The sequence below is a fragment of the Gorilla gorilla genome, chromosome 12, assembly GCF_029281585.2.
Source record: "Gorilla gorilla gorilla isolate KB3781 chromosome 12, NHGRI_mGorGor1-v2.1_pri, whole genome shotgun sequence".
Taxonomy (NCBI): domain Eukaryota; kingdom Metazoa; phylum Chordata; class Mammalia; order Primates; family Hominidae; genus Gorilla; species Gorilla gorilla.
The window spans coordinates 123337811-123358670 of record NC_073236.2 but is presented as its reverse complement, the minus strand read 5'-3'; the positions used below and the strand labels follow the sequence as shown (position 1 = coordinate 123358670).

The 20860-nt window shown below is 40.8% G+C and overlaps 1 protein-coding gene across 4 annotated transcripts in view; it reads right to left on the bottom strand.

The window, feature by feature from the left end:
* The window catches only part of CYRIA (CYFIP related Rac1 interactor A), a 109879-nt gene that overhangs the window by 7447 nt on the left and 81572 nt on the right, over positions 1–20860 (bottom strand). For all 4 annotated transcript variants that reach the window (XM_031008145.3, XM_055378744.2, XM_055378746.2 and 1 more), the window contains 7 exons: positions 8636–8757; positions 7000–7105; positions 5003–5139; positions 4457–4534; positions 4162–4278; positions 3991–4070; positions 2469–2595 (listed from right to left, as the gene is read on the bottom strand). In XM_031008145.3, the coding sequence (XP_030864005.1) occupies positions 2469–2595; positions 3991–4070; positions 4162–4278; positions 4457–4534; positions 5003–5139; positions 7000–7105; positions 8636–8757 (767 nt within the window). The remainder of the gene's footprint in view (positions 1–2468; positions 2596–3990; positions 4071–4161; positions 4279–4456; positions 4535–5002; positions 5140–6999; positions 7106–8635; positions 8758–20860) is intronic.

The window sequence follows — 20860 nt, the reverse complement described above, 5'->3', positions numbered from 1 at the left end:
GCCATATTTCAGGTGTCCATGGGAAATGGGGTCTGGAATTCTGGATAAAATCTGAGATGGAGACAGGGGTTAAGAGGTGATTACTTATTGGGTCATTTCAAAAGATTCCAAGGAAATCAATTGAAAACACCATCTCCCCAAACCCTCCTTTCCTGGCGTCCACAATTAGCATTTCTTTAATAAATGGCTTGTGCCGCCTTGGTAGCCACTTTGATGATTCCCCCTGCCTGGAGGACTCTGCTTTCCCTCTGTCCTTTTGGGAAAATCCTACATCTTCTCCAAGGTCCACCTCAAACATCACCCTCTGTCTCTGCTCTTCAGCAAAACGAGTTTCTCCCTCCCCTAGGTGTCCAGAGCTCACTGCATGTCTATTCTGCACTCCAAAGCATGCCCTTTGTAAGTACACACACAGTGCCTGCCTCTCTCAGGCCCTCACAAAGAGATCCTGGGGTTTTCACAGTTGATGCTGATGCCCTAATGATTTACAAGCCCAGTGACTATAACTGCTGGCTTAGAAACAGACTAGTATCTGAATGGAGACCCTATATGTCATTAAAAAAAATGGCCCGTCTCAAATGGTTTACCGTGCTTATTAAGCCTGAAACTTTCTTAGAGGTACATGCAAACATCCATACGAACAAACCTTACGTAGTGCTTTTGACCTCCACGGACAAAAGCAAACTTCATCAAGACTATGCGTGAAGACTTAACATGATATACTGTTTACAGCCTCAACCGAAAGACTCCGTAAATAACATATAAAGCCAAGCTTTTTAAAGATTAGGGCTACAAGGCATAATTTTACCCAGTGTATTTTTAATTGTTGACTCTGTGACAAGTTAACAAATGGCTATGGTAATGAGAATATCTTATGAGTCTCAGGTAATGAACTCAATCCATAGTCAAATAATATTTACAGAGTTATTTATACTCAATTTATAGTATGAAAATGTTAAAGCCTCACAAAGGATACAGTAAAAATATTTATTGGTATAAAAATGCCCATGATATACTTTTATGTAAATGAAATATGTTTCAAAATAGCACGTAAAGCAGGGTACTAATTTGTTAAGGACATCCACACACATGTCCACACAAGCATCTACACTAAAAGAAGGTACACATGCATGCTGTTGTATGAATGGTGATCCTCTGCCTATGGTGAGGTTATTACAGATATATTTAATTTACTATGTCTTGATTTTCTAAGTGTCAAAATTTTTTTCACATAAATATTTATTTTCTTGGTACATAGAAATAATTACATTAAAAATAATAAAGAGTCTATGAAGAAACATGACTAACTATACTACGAACTCAGAACCTTAAAATAAGTAATCCAAGTTACATTTTTTATTGATACATTATCTTGCATTCTTCAGACCTATGGCCCTCCTGGGCATGTAGACTTTCTCTTGCATAGGGCCAGAGCATCAGGACACTGTTCTCTGCAGATGAGTGAACACAGTGTGTCACCCAGACTCGGCTATACTGGAGTAAGTAAGTTACTACCAAGAGATGCTATTCTGCACTTCAAAGGCTTTAAATGAGTACATGGAATACACTATTGGGTTGGTGCTAGAGGCAAGTGCTGGATGAAGATGAGGTGTGCTTTATGCCACAATCAACAGCAAAGCAACTGCGCACCAAAATCATGTGTTTTCAATTATCTTCATTCATTCATTCATTCATCCATCAAAACATCTACAGGGGGTCTGTTGAGTTCCACCCACTATGTGCCAGATACTGTGTGAGGCAATAGAGCAGACATGAGGTATGTAGATTATGGTCCCTGTCCTTGTCAAGAAATTGTCTGTGAGGGAGTCAGAAAATACAGAACGGTGAGTGCTCTGGCGACCAGAAAAGCAAGAAGGCTTGTCCTATGCAGAAAATGTGTTCTTAGATGAGGTGATGTTTGAAACATGTCTGAAAGGAACTCACCCATCAGAGAGGAAGAGGAAGGGCTCTCTGGGCAGGAGAAAGGACTCACACATATCACATATATCCAAATGATGAGGAAAGGCATGGGACATGAGTGGAGCAACAGGTAGTGGTGGGAGAGGGAGTGAAAGGGTAACTTGGGATTTGACCATAATGTCTTGTAATGCAGTATCTCCCAACTCTTCACAATAGGACACACATAGAATAGAAACCATCTATTTGTACAGCACACTGGGTAAATGAAGGGACTGCATGCAACTAAGTGACTGTTCACTTGCTCAGCTCCATTAGAGACTGAGGGGATCAGCATCGTAACATTGCTGCTATGCTTTTGAGGTTGAGTGTTTTGTCCTAAGCACATGAAAAAGCCTGGACATCTTGCTGTGAGGACAGCTGCCAGGATGGGCTGTGCATCTTAGAAAGACCACTCTCAGTGGAGAGGTCTGGAGATGCCTGAGGAAGGAAAACAAGGTCTGGCAACATTCATGGGCCCTTATTTGGAAAGCACATTTCACAACTATTCTTACATCGATCTTGGATGTCTTGCAGAAAGCTCCCACAGGGTGGACATGGTCATAGAGGATGATGACTCCCACCATCACCCTCATGCAGAACATCAGGGTCTCTTCACTCGTAAACCTACTTCTGTACTCTCTGCAAGAGAAGAAACAGCAGTGGCATCACTTCCTTGTCAGAACATGTGCGTTCTTTGGCCCCACAACTGGATACTTTAGATGCCTCCAATCCTCTCTTGGGAACAATCCCAGACCTGCAACAACCAGTTAATATGCTTCTGAGGAAATCCATGATGATAATTCTCCTTGAATCTATTCAACCAGCAATTCAGTGTGAAAATAAGGTAAATTAAAGGGCAGTAAATTCCCTTCTCATCTGCCCTTCAGCAGGCTAGCTCATCATGTACCTCACTCCTCCACCTATCAATCTTGAATATTTTATAGCAGGTCCCTCTGGCTGTCCAAGATTATAGAGAGTAATGGCTTCATTACAGAGAAAAAGAATTAGGCTCATTTCTACGGAGCAGCTATCATGTCTCTAGTCGGAGTAACTTCCTTTGTTAAAACACAGGCTGCAGATTGTATTGGATTGGCAAAAATACCTTAGAAAACTATGTATCATTCATTGAGCATTCAAGAGTATTTGTAGAGTTTGAATTTTGTTCACTTACCTTGACAGGGTCACTGATGATTCAGATAATTCAGGCCAATTCTAGAGGTTTTTTTTCTAGAGGCTTTCTTAGCATCTATTTCATTATGAATTGGCTCTGCAATGAAGACGATTACTATTTCTGCCTTGGGATAAATCTTAACTTTGGTACAAGTGAAATATTTGAAATTAATGCCATCTTACATTTGAACAGGCTATCAGATTTTATAAGGTACTCTTGATGGCTTTGGTATTCCTAAAGACTCTGCAAAGTAGATGGCCTTATGGGAACTTCATTAGATGAGGAAACCGAGGCTCAGGAAGTCAGGCCAGTTATTTACAGGCATAGTAGGGGCTACAGCCATAAGTGGAACTCAGAATTTTGAGCACAGATTACCATGCTGCTTCATCCTCAATATTCTCAATCATTTTTAAATCTAACAAGTAGCAACTAGTTTAGGTACAAAAAGAGAGAGAGAAAGAGAGAGACCTCCATTTTCACTCTTGAAACAGTCTTATCATGTCAACTCCTGGTTTTATATCTTCTCTACAATATATTTATCATGATGTCCCATCATTTAACACACCCTCCATTTGGTTCTTACACATCTTCTACAGCACCTTTGATCTGAGCCTTGGTTCTGCCACCTGACAAGCTATGCAGTTGTTGGGAAGTCAGTCAACCACTTTGGGCCTCAGCTTCTTCAGCTATGCAGTAGTGATAGGGACACCTACCACTCAGAGTTCTTAATGAAATTAAAGCAGATAATATACATGAAAACTTTAGGGTGTTGACCCAAATGTTACATATCATTAACATCATCATCTTAACAGACACTGGCTGGGTGAAGTCTCAACCACGAATACATCTCTGATTTAACTTACGGAGTTTCCAGCATGACTTTACAGACACTTGTCATTGTGCTGAGGCAGTCTGTGGTGTTCTCTATTGGCAGAGTTTTGTTCTAAATGGGAGACACAAATGTACATTAGCCCTGCTTGCAGCTCTTGTGTGGAATTAAGAAAAAAAGCACCTCGTTGCTCAACTTCACTTACTTCAGAGACAAAGTGCATTGTGGCATTGCTAAGGGTTTTCAGCATTGGCGTGGCTTCTGCATAGAAGAGGGACATTCGATTGGCCATCTCATTATTGACTTCATTCTCAATGTCTAGCTGATGAAAATAAGAAGAGAAGATGGATTTATAAAGAGAAAGTCCAAATGCTCCAAATACTTTTCTCTGGAACTGAATTACAGACAAGGACATTGTCTTCTCTCTGTGCTCTGCCTGATGCAGAAATCAAAAGAGTCGTGGAGAAGGGTGCAAAGGTCAAGGCGACCCAGGGACTCACGTGCATGTTGTTGATGCGGTTGCGACTGATTGTTCTTCTGTAGTAGCTGAAGTCATTCTGAATAGCCGGGTTCCTCATCTGAAATTCAGAGGACAAGAGCGAAGGTCATCTCTCAGTATCAGATGGGGGATATGCATTAGGAGCCCAGACACTAGATTTTATAAATACTCCAGGACTTCTCTTTGTTACATAAGAGTCAAAGCAACTTCTGGTTAGAAATAAGGACCCACAACTTCATTATTTTAAAATATGCCCTGTGGGCTAGATTTCAGGGAAAGTATATTTGGTCTCAACGTGGAACAGATACTTGAAAAGGTTTTCTCTGATTTCATTTGGCAGATTTAAAATTTCCATATACAAATCATCATCTTAAATTACTTTTACCACATGGAATGCAAATTCTCACCACATTATATGTCTCTCTGGGGAAGGAATTACATCTTACTCATTTCTCTACCCACCCACCCCACAGCACTAACAGAACAGCTGTAAACAGTAGGTACTCAGTACAAGTTTATTAAATTTTCACAGCACATTTGGCCTAACCTTCAGCTCATCGAATCGAAGGGTAAAATGTAAAATTTCGGCAAACTCCTTTGCCAGGGCCTGTTCCCTTTCCAGGTGTTGGGTTGGTGTGTAGGGTGGACAAGTCAGAGACTCCAATAAACTCTGAAGAGCTTTTTCTGAAAATCAAAGGGATAAATAGATATGTTGGAGGTGGCCCACCGAGGTCCTTCAAAGAACACAATTCCCAGTGTCAACTGAGATTGTCAGTTGACAATCTCAGAGATCACCTGCTTGAGTCTCTCCCGATAACTATGTGAGGTGTACTGCATGTGGACGAGGAAGAGAAGGAATCCCACATGGCTGGGCAGGCGGCCTCCCCTGCGGAAACCCCCCATGGCCACAGTGTTTTGTAAATTTCTTTCTAAGCTCAGCTGGACCTGGACATATTTAGTAATCTCAATTTCTGACACTGTTAGAAAACCACAGATATGTGTTTTTAGGTCACGTGCATGAGACAGCCATTCATGATTCAGGATGCGATGAGACAGTGCCCTAAACACACGGGTTAGATGGCCGGCTCTGCAGGGAAAGACCTCTGCCCCTGTTGGACTTTTCTCTGCATCTACATTCTAACCTAATCCCAAGAATATTTTTCTATGAACCCATTGCCCTATCTACCTCCATTATTTTTCTTGCAACAGTTTCACCACTCCCACTTGTCTGTTTCTCTAAACAGTCCCTTATAGCTTGTCCTTCAATATATTTCTAATAGCACAGAGTCATTTAACCAACCCTCTAAAGCAGGGACTGGCAAGGTATGACCCATCAGCCAAATCTGGACCATTACTTGTGTTTTGTAAATAAACACAAGTTTTATTAAAACACAGACGTGCTCATTCTGTTATGTAATGACTAGGGCTGCCTTTACATGAGAGTGGCAGAGGCGAGTAGTTGCAAAAAAGACAGGACGGCTCACAACTCTAAAATATTTATGATTTGGCCCTTTACAGAAAAGTTTGCGGACACCTGCTCTATGTAGTTCTTACATAACTTTTATAGCATTTCTACAGGGATGTCTCTGGCCTTTTTGAGATATTTCCATCTGTAAGAACACACTCTCTTCTGAGGCAGCCAGTTCTACCTTGGCCTGCTCTCATAAGGAATTGTTTTCCTTCTGTTGAGCAAAACTTTGGCTCCTCAGAATTTCCATTCACTGGGTCAACCCTTTGAGGAAACATAGAAAGAAGTCTATGTTCTCTTTTACTCTCTTCTATCTGAGAGTCATCAGAAACCCTCTCTTCTTGGAAAACGGGTTTGGTTCATTCAAGTACTTCCCTTGGTCTCAGCTTCTAGTCCTCTTAACATCACGGTCATTACTCCCCCAAGGTATTTCAAGTTCTCTGTTTTCCTCTTAATCTGTGGCACTCATTTTATGGCAAAAGTAGAGTAGAACATGCCTTCCTCATTCAAGATATACTGTATTAACCAATGAAGCATCCTCCCTGGGGAGTGATTTTGTCATATTGCTGGTCACATTGATCCTATTTCCAACCAGATTTGGCATTACTCAACATCTACAAAGCCATCCTGTACTTGCACAGTTTTTTAAAGCTTAAGGAAATAATGTTACATTGTTTTTCTTGTATTTTACTCTATTAAATTTATCATATGACTCCAGACAAGCAAGTTCTTTGTTGGGTGAGCAGGTAACCTGTTATCTTTTAACTTCTCTGTTATTCAGAAATGTGATCAGCCCACAGTAAACCTATTAAGAATTGGACACAGATGAGAACAGGACCAAGAAGATACTCACTAGTGGAGACACACTAAATGGGCCAATAACTTCAGGGGAAGAACTTTGTGGTGGATTGAAAGAAATGAAGATGACAAGAGTTGTTGCTCATAAATGGCCTCTCATTTGATACAGTGGATGGATGTGGGACATTTTCCAATATGCCACGCTGTTCCCACTACCTACTCAAACATCAAAACAGAACTCTGTATGTGGGCCATGAAAACTACAAATACATACTCACCTAGTCTAATGGAAAACTCGTAAAATCTCTTTAGCCTCACAACAAGAGGGCACACCGCATTCCAAGCTTTTTCTTGAAGCTGAATGTCATTGGGATTTTGAATTGCCTGCAAAAACACAGTAGAGCTGACTGTTTAAAAAGAAGTGGTAAGCTCCACATCAAAATGCCCTAAGATTTAGTTTAAAATACAATCCCTGCTATACTTTGCTGATGTATACTACTTAAATCAACACCGGTTCATCGGATGGTCCTCCAACATGCTCAATATGAATGGAAATTTTCACACTTGAACATACAGCAAATGGCTCTACAATTACATCCTGTGTCATCTTACTTGTTTCTATTATCTTGAATACAAAAAATTCACATCTAAATTGGAAGAAACTCAGCCCTCTCCATCACCATTAGACTCCTCTAAAGTGGAATTGTGCTCATTATAAAGTGCAAATTCTGTAGACATTTCGTTTATCTTTAATAGGTATTGCATTCCTGCCAGTTTGTCATGTTACCTAAATTGTATAAATTAAATGGTGACCCCTAAGTAGAAAAACCACCTCTTACTAGACCGTTACTTTTTTAGAAACTCCGCCTTGTCTGAGTTTCAGCAACTTGAGGATTATGACGGTGGTGGTGTTCTTTTCAGAAGGATGGGGGCAGTGGCAGTACTGTGTGCATGTGTGCGTATGTGTGTGTGTGTATGTGTGTATTTGCATGCGTATATGTATGTGTTGGTATTGCCACAAAACTAATGCTTTCACATAAAAAGAGTGTGAAGTTTCTTTTGCAAAAGTCAAAGTGGTGATTTTCTTTTTTGTTTTTGTTGTTTTGTTTTCTGTTAATTTTAGAAAATCTCATAAGACATTTGAGATGACAAACTGAAAGCAAGGTGGTTTTGGCTGTTGTGTATCACACTGGTGGAACCTGCCTGAGTAATTACCAAATGCCAGAAAGTACATGTCCACCCTGACTTCATGGTTCATATTTCAACTGTTGTTCACAGACTTCACATTGTTTCCCTTAAATGAAATAACACATTGACACATTATTGTTTAAATGTGAGTCCTGCAATATCACTTGTGTGTTTGAGAAGAGAATGGGTAATATTAATCTATAGCACTGTGTGCTCAGATTAATGCACTGGAATAAAAGGGGCGATTCATGCTCTTTTTTTTTTTTTTTTTTTGAGACAGAGTTTCACTCTTGTTGCCCAGGATGGAGTGCAATGGTGCGATGTGCAACCTCAGCTCACTGAAACCTCCGCCTCCCAGGTTCAAGTGATTCTCCTGCTTCAGCCTCCCAAAGTAGCAGGGATTACAGGCACCTGCCACCATGCCCAGCTAATTTTTTTGTATTTTTAGTTGAGTCTGGGTTTCACCATGTTGGCCAGCCTGGTCTTGAACTCCTGACCTCAGGTGATCCACCTGCCTCAGCCTCCCAAAGTACTGGGATTACAGGCGTGAGCCACTGCACCCGGCCCATGCATTTTGTTTTTAAGGACACATTACCCTCCTTGTTCTTCCTGGTACTCTAGGAAATACTATAGCTATTACTTAATCTTGCTGGGTGTGTCTGTGTGCATGTGTGGTTTTCCTTCCCCTCCTCGGGTGTTGTCAGTTCAGCGTGATCATTGACATACGTCTCGGATCTCTGGGCCTGCGCCTTTGTAAGCCTGAAGGTCTGCAAGGATGCTCTCAGAATCCTGAAGGACGGCGCTGATCTGGTTCCAGATTTCTCTCTCTCCTTCTGTAGGCTGAGCATCTAAGAAACAGGGAAACCGACAGACAGAGTGCTGGTGTTTACAAATAGCTTGGGAGGAGGATGGATATTCAGTTTTACCTGCTTGACAATCCTATCATATTCCTGCTGCTCTGGTATTTACTCTTTAACCTAATAAGCTGCTAGGATGCTAGGAAGGGAAAAACTGACAAAACTTCTGCCCATTACTCAGTTTAAAAGAGTCAATGATCTTTTTATAGTCATAAAACAAGCATACAGGAATCATCATAGGCACTTATTTATTTATGTGGAACAATTTTTTTGCACACCTGCTATGTAAAACAGTGCACTGAGTGATAGAAAAAAATAACCATTGTCTTTTTGAGTCCACGTTTTGGTCTTTTTATTATTTTATTACTTTTTCAATTACTATTTTTATTGTGGTTAAATACACATAACATAAAGTTCACCATCTTAGCCACTTTTAAGTGTACTGTTCATTGATATTAAACACATTCATAATGTTGTACAACCATTGCCACACTCCATCTCCGTGACTCCTTTCATCTTGTAAAACTGAAACTCTGTATTGGGTCTGCTTTTTAAAGGAGAAGCAACTGAATATTTCTGCTTTGATTGAAAATCTGTGAATCTGAGTGTAGATGGGAAAAACAGTCTGCCTTGTATTTCTATATTTAAAAATATGCTTAAAAACTGGATAACTAAAATCCTTCAAACCACGACAGAGGCATATCATTCCTGAACATGTAGGTATGTAGACAGCACTTCTCATTGAACCTGATCTCATGTTCAGGAGGTTTGGCAAAGACGTGCAGGGAGTTCATGTTAAAGACAAATGTTCTGTTTATCTTTGGTCTTGACCATAACTGTTACCCACAAAAACAAGTGACACACTGAAGCTTCCATAATGAAAACAGTATTCTAACAGTCACAGAAGCACCCTTGAGCTCTTCAGTGAATTCTCACTTGATTACCTTCCTGGAGCTAGCATGTATTCTTGTTCCCGTGAGCATTTCATGGGAGCTGGTAGGTGGTGGTGGAGAGGTAGTAAAGATTGGGTTTTATTTATCTTGCAATTCCTATGCAATAGGTTATCTCCCTGGCCTAGTAGGGAAGTTCATCTCTCCACCTAAAACAAAGGCACTGCTCATGGAGAGGGGACAGATGTTATCTTATCAAACTCTGTTTTCAAATATCCAGATCCTGAGGCACAGCATGCTTGCAGCAGACCTCACTAACAGAGGGTGAAGGCCGAGTTTACACCTGGTCTAACCCTCACCAGATCAAATCTCAGTATTAACTAATCTTCGTGGGAGTACAAGGGGCTGATCCTGCAAGAGGGTTGTTTACCAGTGTTTCTCTGGGGGTAAAAAAAAAGACAGGGCCGGGTGCAGTGGCTCACACTTGTAATCCCAGCATTTTGGGAGGCTGAGCCGGGCAGATCAGTAGGTGAGGAGATCGAGGCCAACCTGGCCAACATGGTGAAACCCCGTCTCTACTAAAAATACAAAAATTAGCTGGGCATGGTGGTGCATGCCTGTAGTCTCAGCTACTTGGGAGGCTGAGGCAGGAGAATTGCTTGAATCCTGGAGGCAGAGGTTGCAATGAACTGAGATCATGTCACTGCACTCCAGCCTGGCAACAGGGTGAGACACCATCTCAAAAAACAACAACAATGAAACAAAGCAAAAAAACAAAAGACAGAATCCACAAGATAAGTGACGGCGAAGTGGGGCACTGGCTATGCTGACTTGGTGTTCAGAAATGCTGAGATCGGTGAGGAACTGAGTCGGGGTGGCTGCTCCTGCTTCAGTTACCTAAACTCTCCATGACTGGAGCCCATGGAGATTTTTAGACTAGGTGACTCACCAGGTCCTGCTGCCTAAGACCTGAGAAACTGGTAGAGTTTCCTAAGAAATGAAGAGTGAAAATCAACAGTGCCATGGCAATTCTCTTTGAAGAAAAGATCATAGGTCCTCATAGGTTATCCAGAAACTTTGCAAACTATACATTCGAAGAATGAGACCATTTCAACTAGGAAGTAAGGAGGTACTAGAATGTCTGTACACCAGGACTCAGAGAAAGAGAAGATGAATGTGGTCTGGAAAGAGTGGAAACAGTTACATGTAAGGGATAGAACTTGAGCTGGGGCAATGGAAAGTGAAATGGAGTATATTCATGAAGAGAGCACAGCTTGGACAAAGGCTTGGCAGCTGGAGAAAGCAAGGCTGGGGAAACAAACAAACAAACCTGCTAGGTTAGAAAACCATCTACTGGAGACAGTAAGGGAAAAAGACATTTATTACAGGTTGAGCTTCGTATATCCAAAAATCTGAAATGCTCCAACATCTGAAATGTTTTTAAATGCCCACATGGTGCACAAAGAAAATTCTCACTGGAGTATTTTGCATTTCAGCTTGTTGGATTTGGGATGCTCAGCTGGTAAGTATAATGCAACTATTTCAAAATCAGAAAAAAAAAAAAACCCAAATCTGAAACACTTCTGGTCCTAAGCATTTTTGGATAACGGGTATTCAACCTGAATTTTTTAGGTTTTTATGGCCTATCAGTGTTTCCCAAAAACATTTGATTAATCACTTCGTATTTTACCTTTTTCTGCTTTCTCAAACTTTTCTCAAAGTGATGCAAGTGTCTTAAACACAAACCTAAAAATCCACAAGCTAGGAGGCCCGTAACTGGAGAAAGTGTTCTGGTAGAATAGAATTCCAGGGTAAGGCTGGCAGTTTCTGAGTAAGGAAAGTGTCAGGGAAGAAAACATAAGAAAAAAATGCAAAGCAACGAGCCTAGAAAACAAATAAAAATAAAACACTGACTATTCAAATCCTTTCTCCTTTTGAAAAATCATAAGCTAAACAAAGACAGTTTCTTAGAGATGTATGTATTTGGAGAAGAAGAAAAGCAAGATAGTCAGTGACCAAGATTCTCAGGGCTAAGACTATTTGAATATATTTATAAAATAGTATGGGAAAGAAGAAGGCACTGTGAGGCCAGAACAGAAAGCCTTCTAATCTCAGCTGTCACCTGGCTCCACCCTAGCAAGTCACCGCTTGATAAGTTTTAGACAAAACAAAATTAAAACTAAGTGGGCCAGAGAGGAGAGCTGGAAATTTTTTTTTTAAAAAATCCTGTTGATGATTACTTAAACAGAAAAAAAGAAAGATTTCAAGTCAGTCTTTAAATATAGAGGCCTTTCTTAACTGTTTCAAAAATAAGACTGTTTCTGATAGGGTGGCCTGAAAAAGGTACTGGCACTAGAGACAAACAAGCTGCGCTCTCCATCCCAGGTGAAGGGACCTTTCAACAAATCAGCACTGACATTTATATGACCACAGAGTTGCATGAGTAACCAGGGGGCTGGTACCACTTCTCTCCCAGAGGAGGCGGACTTCAGGGGCTGTGGTAAACAAATACCTTCCATCCTACAGTAATTCTCTCCTGGCAGCTGGGGTGATCTATAAGACAGGACCCTCAGTCCTCAGCCTCCCTCTCTAAGAAACTGTTTCTTTTGGCAGATTTCCTGGTGTCCTATTAGAAATAGTTCTCATGTGGTTTAGCAGTGGTGGGATGCGGTAGGAGAAAGCCACTCCATCATTTCCATCTTTCATCCAGGCTTAGAAATATGTTGCCTCATTTTCATCCAAAATTTTGTTGGTTTTATTGGATGTCCAATTTCTTCCTTCTTTCCTGTCATGAAACTGAAGTCGCCTCTTCCAGCTATAATTAGACGGGCAGCACAGTTCCTGCCTTCTGGGCCAGAGTGCCATAAGATTCTCAGGGGACTCAAATCACAAGTGGTGTCAGCTTTCAAGGAAGAGAGTGACAACTGGGAGAAGCTCTAGTCTGTCTGTCTGTCTTCTGTCTGTCTGTCTCTCTTTTCAAATGGGAAAAGAACTGTGTGACCCACAGTGACATGTGACATTGGCCTAAATCCCTACGGAAGTCCATGATTCATTCTATTTTCATCCCCCAGCTAAATAATCATACAGTCAGAACTAATTAATGAAAATCTTATCCATTAGACTGTAGGACTCTGGTCATATCTGTTTCACTTGACATTATATTTCTAGGATCTGGCACAGGGCCTGGCACATAGTAGATGCTCAAGAAAAATTTGCTGAACAAACAGTTGAACAAATAATTTAAATATACTACTCACACTGTTTTGTGATTTTTCTTCTGCTTGTCTTTGAATTCTGAGATCTTTTGAGAAGGCCATTGGAGACAGGCAATAAAAGTGTGATGAATCAATGAATACACGAAGAAATTGGTAAGATGGGATAGAATGCTGGGTACTTGAAAGCAGTGTATTAAGTAAAGGTCCTATTACATTTAGATCCTCTCCTCTGTCTCTACTCCCAAAATGACTTTATTTTATTTTTTTAAATGACAAGGTCTGGCTCTGTCACCCAGGCTGGAGTGCAGTGGTATCATCATAGCTCACTGCACTCAAATGGCTTTTGTATAGTTATATCTCTCCTGGTTACCATTAAGATGTAGGTATTTACCTACAGTCAAATTGGCCATCCACTCTTTCGTTAACATCCATGTTCTCAAATCATCCATTATTGATCTACGGCCTGAATGTCTCACCAGTGTGGTTAACACACTAATAGGGTATTTGTTGAGTCTGACACAGTGAAAAACTGCACTTAGGTTTACTTTTCTAATCTGAAAGCTGTTATCATTTTGCCATCTGGAAAATTCCTTTGAGAGGCTTTGGAGTCTTACACTTGGCCTTCTCGATATTCAGATTCAAGTGGTGAACATGTTTTTGAAATTTATTGTGTTTTCAGATGTCGTGGAAAGACATCTTGAAAGGAACCCTGAAGAATTAGTGATTGAAAAGGTTACCAAATTTAAGCTATCAGCAACCCCTTAAAGCATCTGCTGAGTGAAGAGGAACTGTGAACTGTGTGCTTGGCTTTTCTATTTTTAACACAAAGACTGAACTTTAGTCAAAGAAAGGTACAAACACTCCCCACCACACACACACCAACAATGTTACTGGTGAAAATGGGTCCTTATTTCTAGTTGCAGCCAGTGTTTTCTTTGGTAATGTTCCTTCTAAGAACCATATTCTAAGCTTCTAACCATTGCCAATTATTTCACGGAAATTGAGGAGAATGGTTACATAAAGCTGGAGTTACTCCTGTCTAACAATAAAGCTATTAAAAATCTCTGTGATTTACATGGGCAGTTTCAGAAACCAATACTTCCAGGAGCCCTGGAACAAGTGTATCCAGGACATTATCTGGGGGGATGATTTAAAGTCCTGTTCTGGACTTGCTACTGTGGAAAGTTTGAAAATGTATCATGTGCCCTGCGACCTTGCACACATATACATTTGTTGTCAAGAACTCACTAAATTCAAAGTGTCTAGAATTTGCAATAGCATAAGTACCTTATACATTAAGATAGTTAAACAGGATTAGTTTTGTTTGCAGGGGCTCAATTTGTTAATGCTGGTGAATATTAACTGTGAATACTTTGCTGTCACCTGAGGCAGGGTGGAAGATTTCATTGTGGAGAAGAGTGATATTTATTTAAACCAATGCACGGCACTCCTTGATGCTAATGGAGAAGAAGGTGGCTATGTGCTTTGTTTTTTGGGAAGGTCTTTGGTGAACCTGCCACAGGGCATGACAGCAGGGCTTGCACTGGAGAAGGGCTATCAAATCCATGTATTCTAATTTTCATAAATCGGCCAAGGACTTACACTGTCTTCAAATGCACCAGTAACATATACACATTTTCCTAACAACCCATTTACGACTGTATGGACAATTTGACAGAGAATCAAACTAAACTAAGATAATGTGAGTAGAAAACACCATTTACATAGAGATGTCTTTGGTTTTGAAAGATGCCCTGGCATTTCATCAATAGGATATATAGCTATCTCTGTGCCCCATGACTGTTGTATAAACACTGAAAAAAAGTACAGCAAAATGGATTCGCCAAAGCTGTAAATTAAATTCTGCCCTTCTTTCCCACCCACTTCCTCTCTCCTCCAATCTCTTTCCCCTTCAGGATAAACTAAGAAGCATAAATAATTATCTATTATTAATATTTGGGGATGTAAAATGGAAGTGATTTATAGCACAATACTAACTGCTTATGAAAACAGAATAAAATGGAAAAGGTCTGCCAGAAAATATGTGTGACAGGGCTGGCATATTTACTCTTAGAGGACATTAGTCATCTTACACCAGGGCCCGAAGCCCTTTTCTATGGAACAATCACATTAGGACTGAAAAGAGTAGGAGGGTCAAAGTTCTTGCAGGCTGTCTATTTTCTTCACATACAGTGGGACCCTGTGATGGGAGCAGTCCAAGGATGGCATTTTTGAGACCAGGTTTCACTGCCACTCAATATTAGACCTCAGGGCAAGCCAAGTAATCTCTCTGGGTCCAGATTCATTCTTGTTAAAAGAGAGGGAAGCTAAGAATAGCCTGTCTCCTCCCTACCTGCAGGGTCATAATGAAGATGATGGAATAGATTTAAAGCACTTAAAAAGCAAAAGTGCCAAAAAATGAATTTTTTTTTTGGTCACGGAATCTTTGTATTGCCATCAAAAAACTGCTTCCCAGGTATGTTCTGTTTTTGTTTGTTTGTTTTCTTTTGTAAAATGAGGATACTAGACCAAAAGACATCTGATACTTCCCCTCTTCTTCCAAGATTATCAAGCCTCCTCTGAACAGCTTAGCAGATGGGAGGGCAGCAGAGAAGAACAGATGAAAGAAGAAACCAATAGTGGCAGGGAGTGGTCTGAGTTATCAACAACAGCAACAATCCCAGATGATAGGCTGATTTGACTCAACACCCTTGTTTTAAAGAGTAGGAGTCTATATTCTGAATAGGTCAACATAGTCAGAGTATTTTTAAGAGTACAATGATTTGAAGACTTCAGAATTTCTTTCTTTACACCCCAGCCCCCACCACATCCATTACTGATCTTGGCATTCCTACTATGTTAATTAATGTGGGTTTGTCTTGCAAGAAAACCATTTTTTTCAGCCACTGTCTTCAAGAAATATTTCTTTAGTCCAATCTAGAACCTGTACTTCTGGCTAGCATATCACTTACTCTCTGCTCTGTTACAGACTTCTTCCCTACTACCTGTACTACTGTCTCTTCCATGTGCTTACATCTTATCTCCTCAACAAAATTATATGCTTCTTGAACAAGAGATCATGTTCTTCCAATGTCCCTATATTTATGTGCTATATTTCATCCCTCCAGGCCCCCTGACACACTAAGAACCCACACCCCTCTACTGCCGTTTCTGCCTGAGGAATGCAAGAGATGTTCTGCATATAGTTTCTTCATTGGTAACTGTCAACTAAAGCCAGTGTTCCTCAGCTTACATTTCATGCCCAGCCCTAGGCTGGACACTGGATAAGACACAGAATAATATAAGCATAAGATGCCATCTAAATTCTCCCTTCAGGGATGTGTACAACAATGAGGAGACAAACATACATTTGCAGAAGAAAACTACCAAGGCTTGATCCCTGACAGTGTCTCAGACAGTTGGTGATTAACCACCGGATGACTGATTCTTGGCACTAACAGACTGACTTCTCCCTGCAGTTAATTCTAACACATTGATCAAATATTCTACATTTCCAAAGTAGTACCCAGCCAAGGTATGAGAGAAAGATAAAATCCAGAATTGAAAACAGAGAGTAGAATGTTATGAGATAATAGGAAAATCAATGAAGCATATTTATCGAGCACCTATGATATGGTTTGGCTGTGTCCCCACCCAAATCTCATTTTGATTTCCCACGTGTTGTGGGAGGGACCCAGTGGGAAATAATTGAATCATGGGAGCAAGTCTTTCCCATGCTATTTTTGTGATAATGAATAAGTCTCATGAGATCTGATGGTTTTATAAAGAGGAGTTCCCCTGCACAAGCTCTCTCTCTTTGTCTGCTGCCATCCACGTAAGAAGTGACTTGCTCCTCTTTGCCTTCTGCCATAATTGTGAGGCCTCTCTAGCCATGTGGAACTGTAAGTCCATTAAACCTCTTTCTTTTGTAAATTGCCCAGTCTCAGGTATGCCTTTATCAGTAGCTTGTGAAAACGAACTAATATGGTAAATTGGTACCAGTACAGTGCAGTGCAGATGAAAAGATACCTGAAAATGTGGAAGCAACTTTGGAACTGGATAACAGACAGAGGTTGGAACAGTTTGGAGGACTCAGAAGACAGGAAAATGTGGAAAAGTTTAGAACTCCCTAGAGACTTGCTGAATAGCTTTGACCAAAATGCTGATAATGATATGGACAATGAAATCCAGGCTGAGGTGGTCTCAGGTGGAGATGAAAAACTTGTTGGGAACTGGAGGAAAGGTGACTCTTGTTATGTTTTAGCAAAAAGGCTGGCAGCATTTTGCCCCTGCCCCAGAGATTTATGGAATTTTGAACTTGAGAGAGATGATTTAGGGTATCTGGTGGAAGAAATTTCTAAGCAGCAAAGCATTCAAGATGTGACTTGGGAGCTGCTAAAGACATTCAGTTTTAAATGGAAAACAGAGCATAAAAGTTTGGAAAATGTGCAGCCTGACAATGGGATAGAAAAGAAAATCCCATTGTCTGAGGAGAAATTCAAGAGGGCTGCAGAAATATGCATAAGTTACTAAGAGCCAAATGTTAATCGCCAAGACAACAATGGGGAAAATGTCTCCAGGGCATGTCAGAGAACTTTCCCATTACAGGCCTGGAAGCCTAGGAGGAAAAAATGGTTTTGTGGGCCAGGCCCATGGTCCCTCTGCTGTGTGCAGTCTAGGGACTTGGTTCCCTGCATCCCAGTTGCTGTAGCTGTGACTAAAAGGGACCAAGGTAGAGCTCAGGCTGTGGCTTCAGAGGGTGCAAGTCCCAAGCCATGGTGGCTCACATGTGGTGCTGAGTTTGCAGGTACACAGAAATCAAAAACTGAGGTTTGGGAATCTCCAGATTTCAGAAGATGTATGAAAATGCCTGGATGTCCAGGCAGAAATCTGCTGCAGGGGTGGGGCACTCATGGAGAACCTCTGCTAGGGCAGTGCAGAAGTGAAATGTGGGATGGGCACCCCCACACAGAGTCCCCACTGGGGTGCTGCCTAGTGAAGCTGTGAGAAGAGGGCCGCCATCCTCCAGACCCCAGAATGGTAGATCCACCAAGAGCTTACACTGTGTGCCTGGAAAACCACAGACACTCAACACCAGCCTGTGAAAGTAGCCAGGAAGGGTGCTATACCCTGCAAAGCTAAAGGCGCAGAGATGCCCAAGGCCATGTGAGCCCACCTCTTGCATCAGTGTGACCTGGATGTGAGACATGGAGTCAAAAGAGATCATGTTGTAGCCCCTCTGTTTTGGCCAATTTCTCCCATTTGGAACTGTATTTACCCAATGCCTGTAACCCTGTTGTATCTAGGAAGTAACTAACTTGCTTTTGATTTTACAGGCTCATAGGTGGAAGGGACTTGCCTTGCCCCAGATGAGACTTTGGTCTTTGGACTTTTGAGTTAATGCTGAAATGAGTTAAGACTTTGGGGGACTGTTGGGAAGGCATGATTGATTTTGAAATGTGAGGACATGAGATTTGGGAAGGGCCAGAGGCAGAATGATATGATTTGGCTGTGTCCCCACCCAAATCTCATCTTGAATTCCCGCGTGTTGTGGGAGGGACCTAGCGGGAGGTAATTAAATCATGAGGGTAAGTCTTTCCTAGGCTGTTCTTGTGATAGTGAATAAGTCTCACAAGATCTGATGATTTTATAAAGAGCAGTTCCCCTGCACAAGCTCTCTCTCTTTGCCTGCTGCCATCCATGTAAGAGACATGACTTGCTCCTCCTTGCCCTCTGTCATAATTGTGAGGCCTCCCGAGCCAAATGGAACTGTAAGTCCATTAAACTTTTTTCTTTTGTAAATTGCCCAATCTCGGGTATGTCTTTATAAGCAGCATGAAAATGGACTAATACAGCCTATTAAGTGCCAATGATGCCAGACACTTTTGGGAGATATGGATTCAACGATATAGTTCCTGTCCTCAAGGACCTTAGGAGGGTGAGGACAGGATCATTAGATTCAGAAAGCATTTATTGGGTACTTGTTATATGCCTGCCACAGTGACAGGTGATGCAGAGGATGAAGTAATTAATAAAATAAGACTGACATCCTAAAGTGAAAGTTATGAACTATCAGTAACAATTTAGTAAAACAGTATAATAAAAGTCATCATGCAGTGAGAGCTAAATGGCATTGAATGTAGAGACTTTTTTCAGGAACAATGTAAGTGGAAGCTAAGAAAGTTTCTCAGAAAGGAAGATGTAAAATATGGCATCGTTGAAGCTATTATTTCACCCTGTCTTGGAAATCTTCCCAGGATTGTCCTCCTGCAACTGTCTCTTCCATCTTTTCTCAGATCAAATTAGTTATTCTCTCCTATGAATCCTGGAGCACAGGTCGTGTCTCTGCTACAGCATTTACCAATATTGCATTATTGATGTTGGTCATTATGTCTGCCTCCTCCAGTAGAGTGTAAACTTGCAGCTATTCACACCACGACTAGCAGAAGCTCAGCACGTAGAATACCCCTTTTATGATAATGTGAAAAATTGAACCAAAAGTATTGAGTTGTTTCCATTTAAAATAAACAGATAAAGGAAATGTAGACTATACATACAATGGAATATTATTCAGTCTTAAAAAAAGAAGGAAATCTTGCCATATGCAACAACGTGAATGAACCTTGAGGATATTATGCTAAGCAAAATAAACAAGTAACAGCAAAACACAAACTGCATGATTCCACTTACATGAGGTATTTCAAGGAGTCAAAGTCATAGAAACAGAGAGTGGAATGGTGGTTTCCTGGGCATGGGGAAGGGAAAATGAGTAGTTGCTAATCAATGGGTATAAAGTTTTCATTACGCAAGATAAATAAGTTCTAGAGATCTATGCTACAACAACTTGCCTATAGTTAAAAATACTGTATTATACACTTAAAATCTGATCAGAGGGTAGATCTCATGGTAAGTCTTCTTACCATAATAAAAAAGAAAAGAAACATAATCCAATATATTGTGTGACTTCATTTCAATTCTTATTAGAGTAAAAAAACCTATTAAATGCCATTTGAGAAAATCAGAGAAATATCTATACATATTATATATTAGATGATACAAAATAATGTTAATTTAGATATATATCTGTAACACATTTAGATATAAATATGTAACACATTTTCATATTTTTTAAAAAGAAGTAAAATTCACAAAGAATATTGCTCTCACCCTAACAAGAGAACAAGTTAGATACTCTACAAAATCCTTGTTATTTTTGACTATAAGAAAGTTGAGGTTGCAAAAGTCTTTAATGAATTATAATCCATAAGGTGACAAGACTTTCCTAGGAGATATGAGACCACAGGTGATTTCAAGTTTGACAGAGAAATGGTAAGAGGAGAAAGCTGCCATAAATGCAGGTAACAAGAAAATAGCTGACATCTTCACACACCATAAAAAGAAGAGTGTGAAGTGTCATGAAAGCTGAGAGGCCCTGGGAGCTCCAGGCAGAAGGACAGTCTATGTCAGCCTGCAAAATCTCTTCCATGAACCTTCACCAAGTGCTAACAAAAGAAGTTGAGAACAAGAAAGGAAAAAAGATTTTAAAAAAGAAACCCTCTGGCTCAGGGGAAGATACACAAGAGAAATGCTCCTACAGTCTCAGTCTTATCTAAGGGTGAAGCATGGCCATCTATGACTGTGGGAGGGGAGGAGCATTGGGAAGGTGCCCTCTAGGGCCCACCATGCCAGGCCTGCTGTGGTAGACAGAGCAGAAAAATGAAGAGAAAGCCACCAGCCACTCTCCAGTAAGTAAAGAACAACTGTCTGCCTGGTGAGGCCGAGGAGGTTGAGAAACGCCATCCTGAGAATCAGGTGTTCTGGAGGGCCTTCTGAAGCCTGAAGATGTGACAGGAAAACTGAGACAAACTCTTCAGATCCCCAGCTCTGGTAAAGGGCCTGCTTTGATCCTTCCCTCAAATCTGAAATTTACAGTGAACCATATATAACAAGCAACAGTGTAGCCCAGATCCAGATTGGGTGGACTCAACC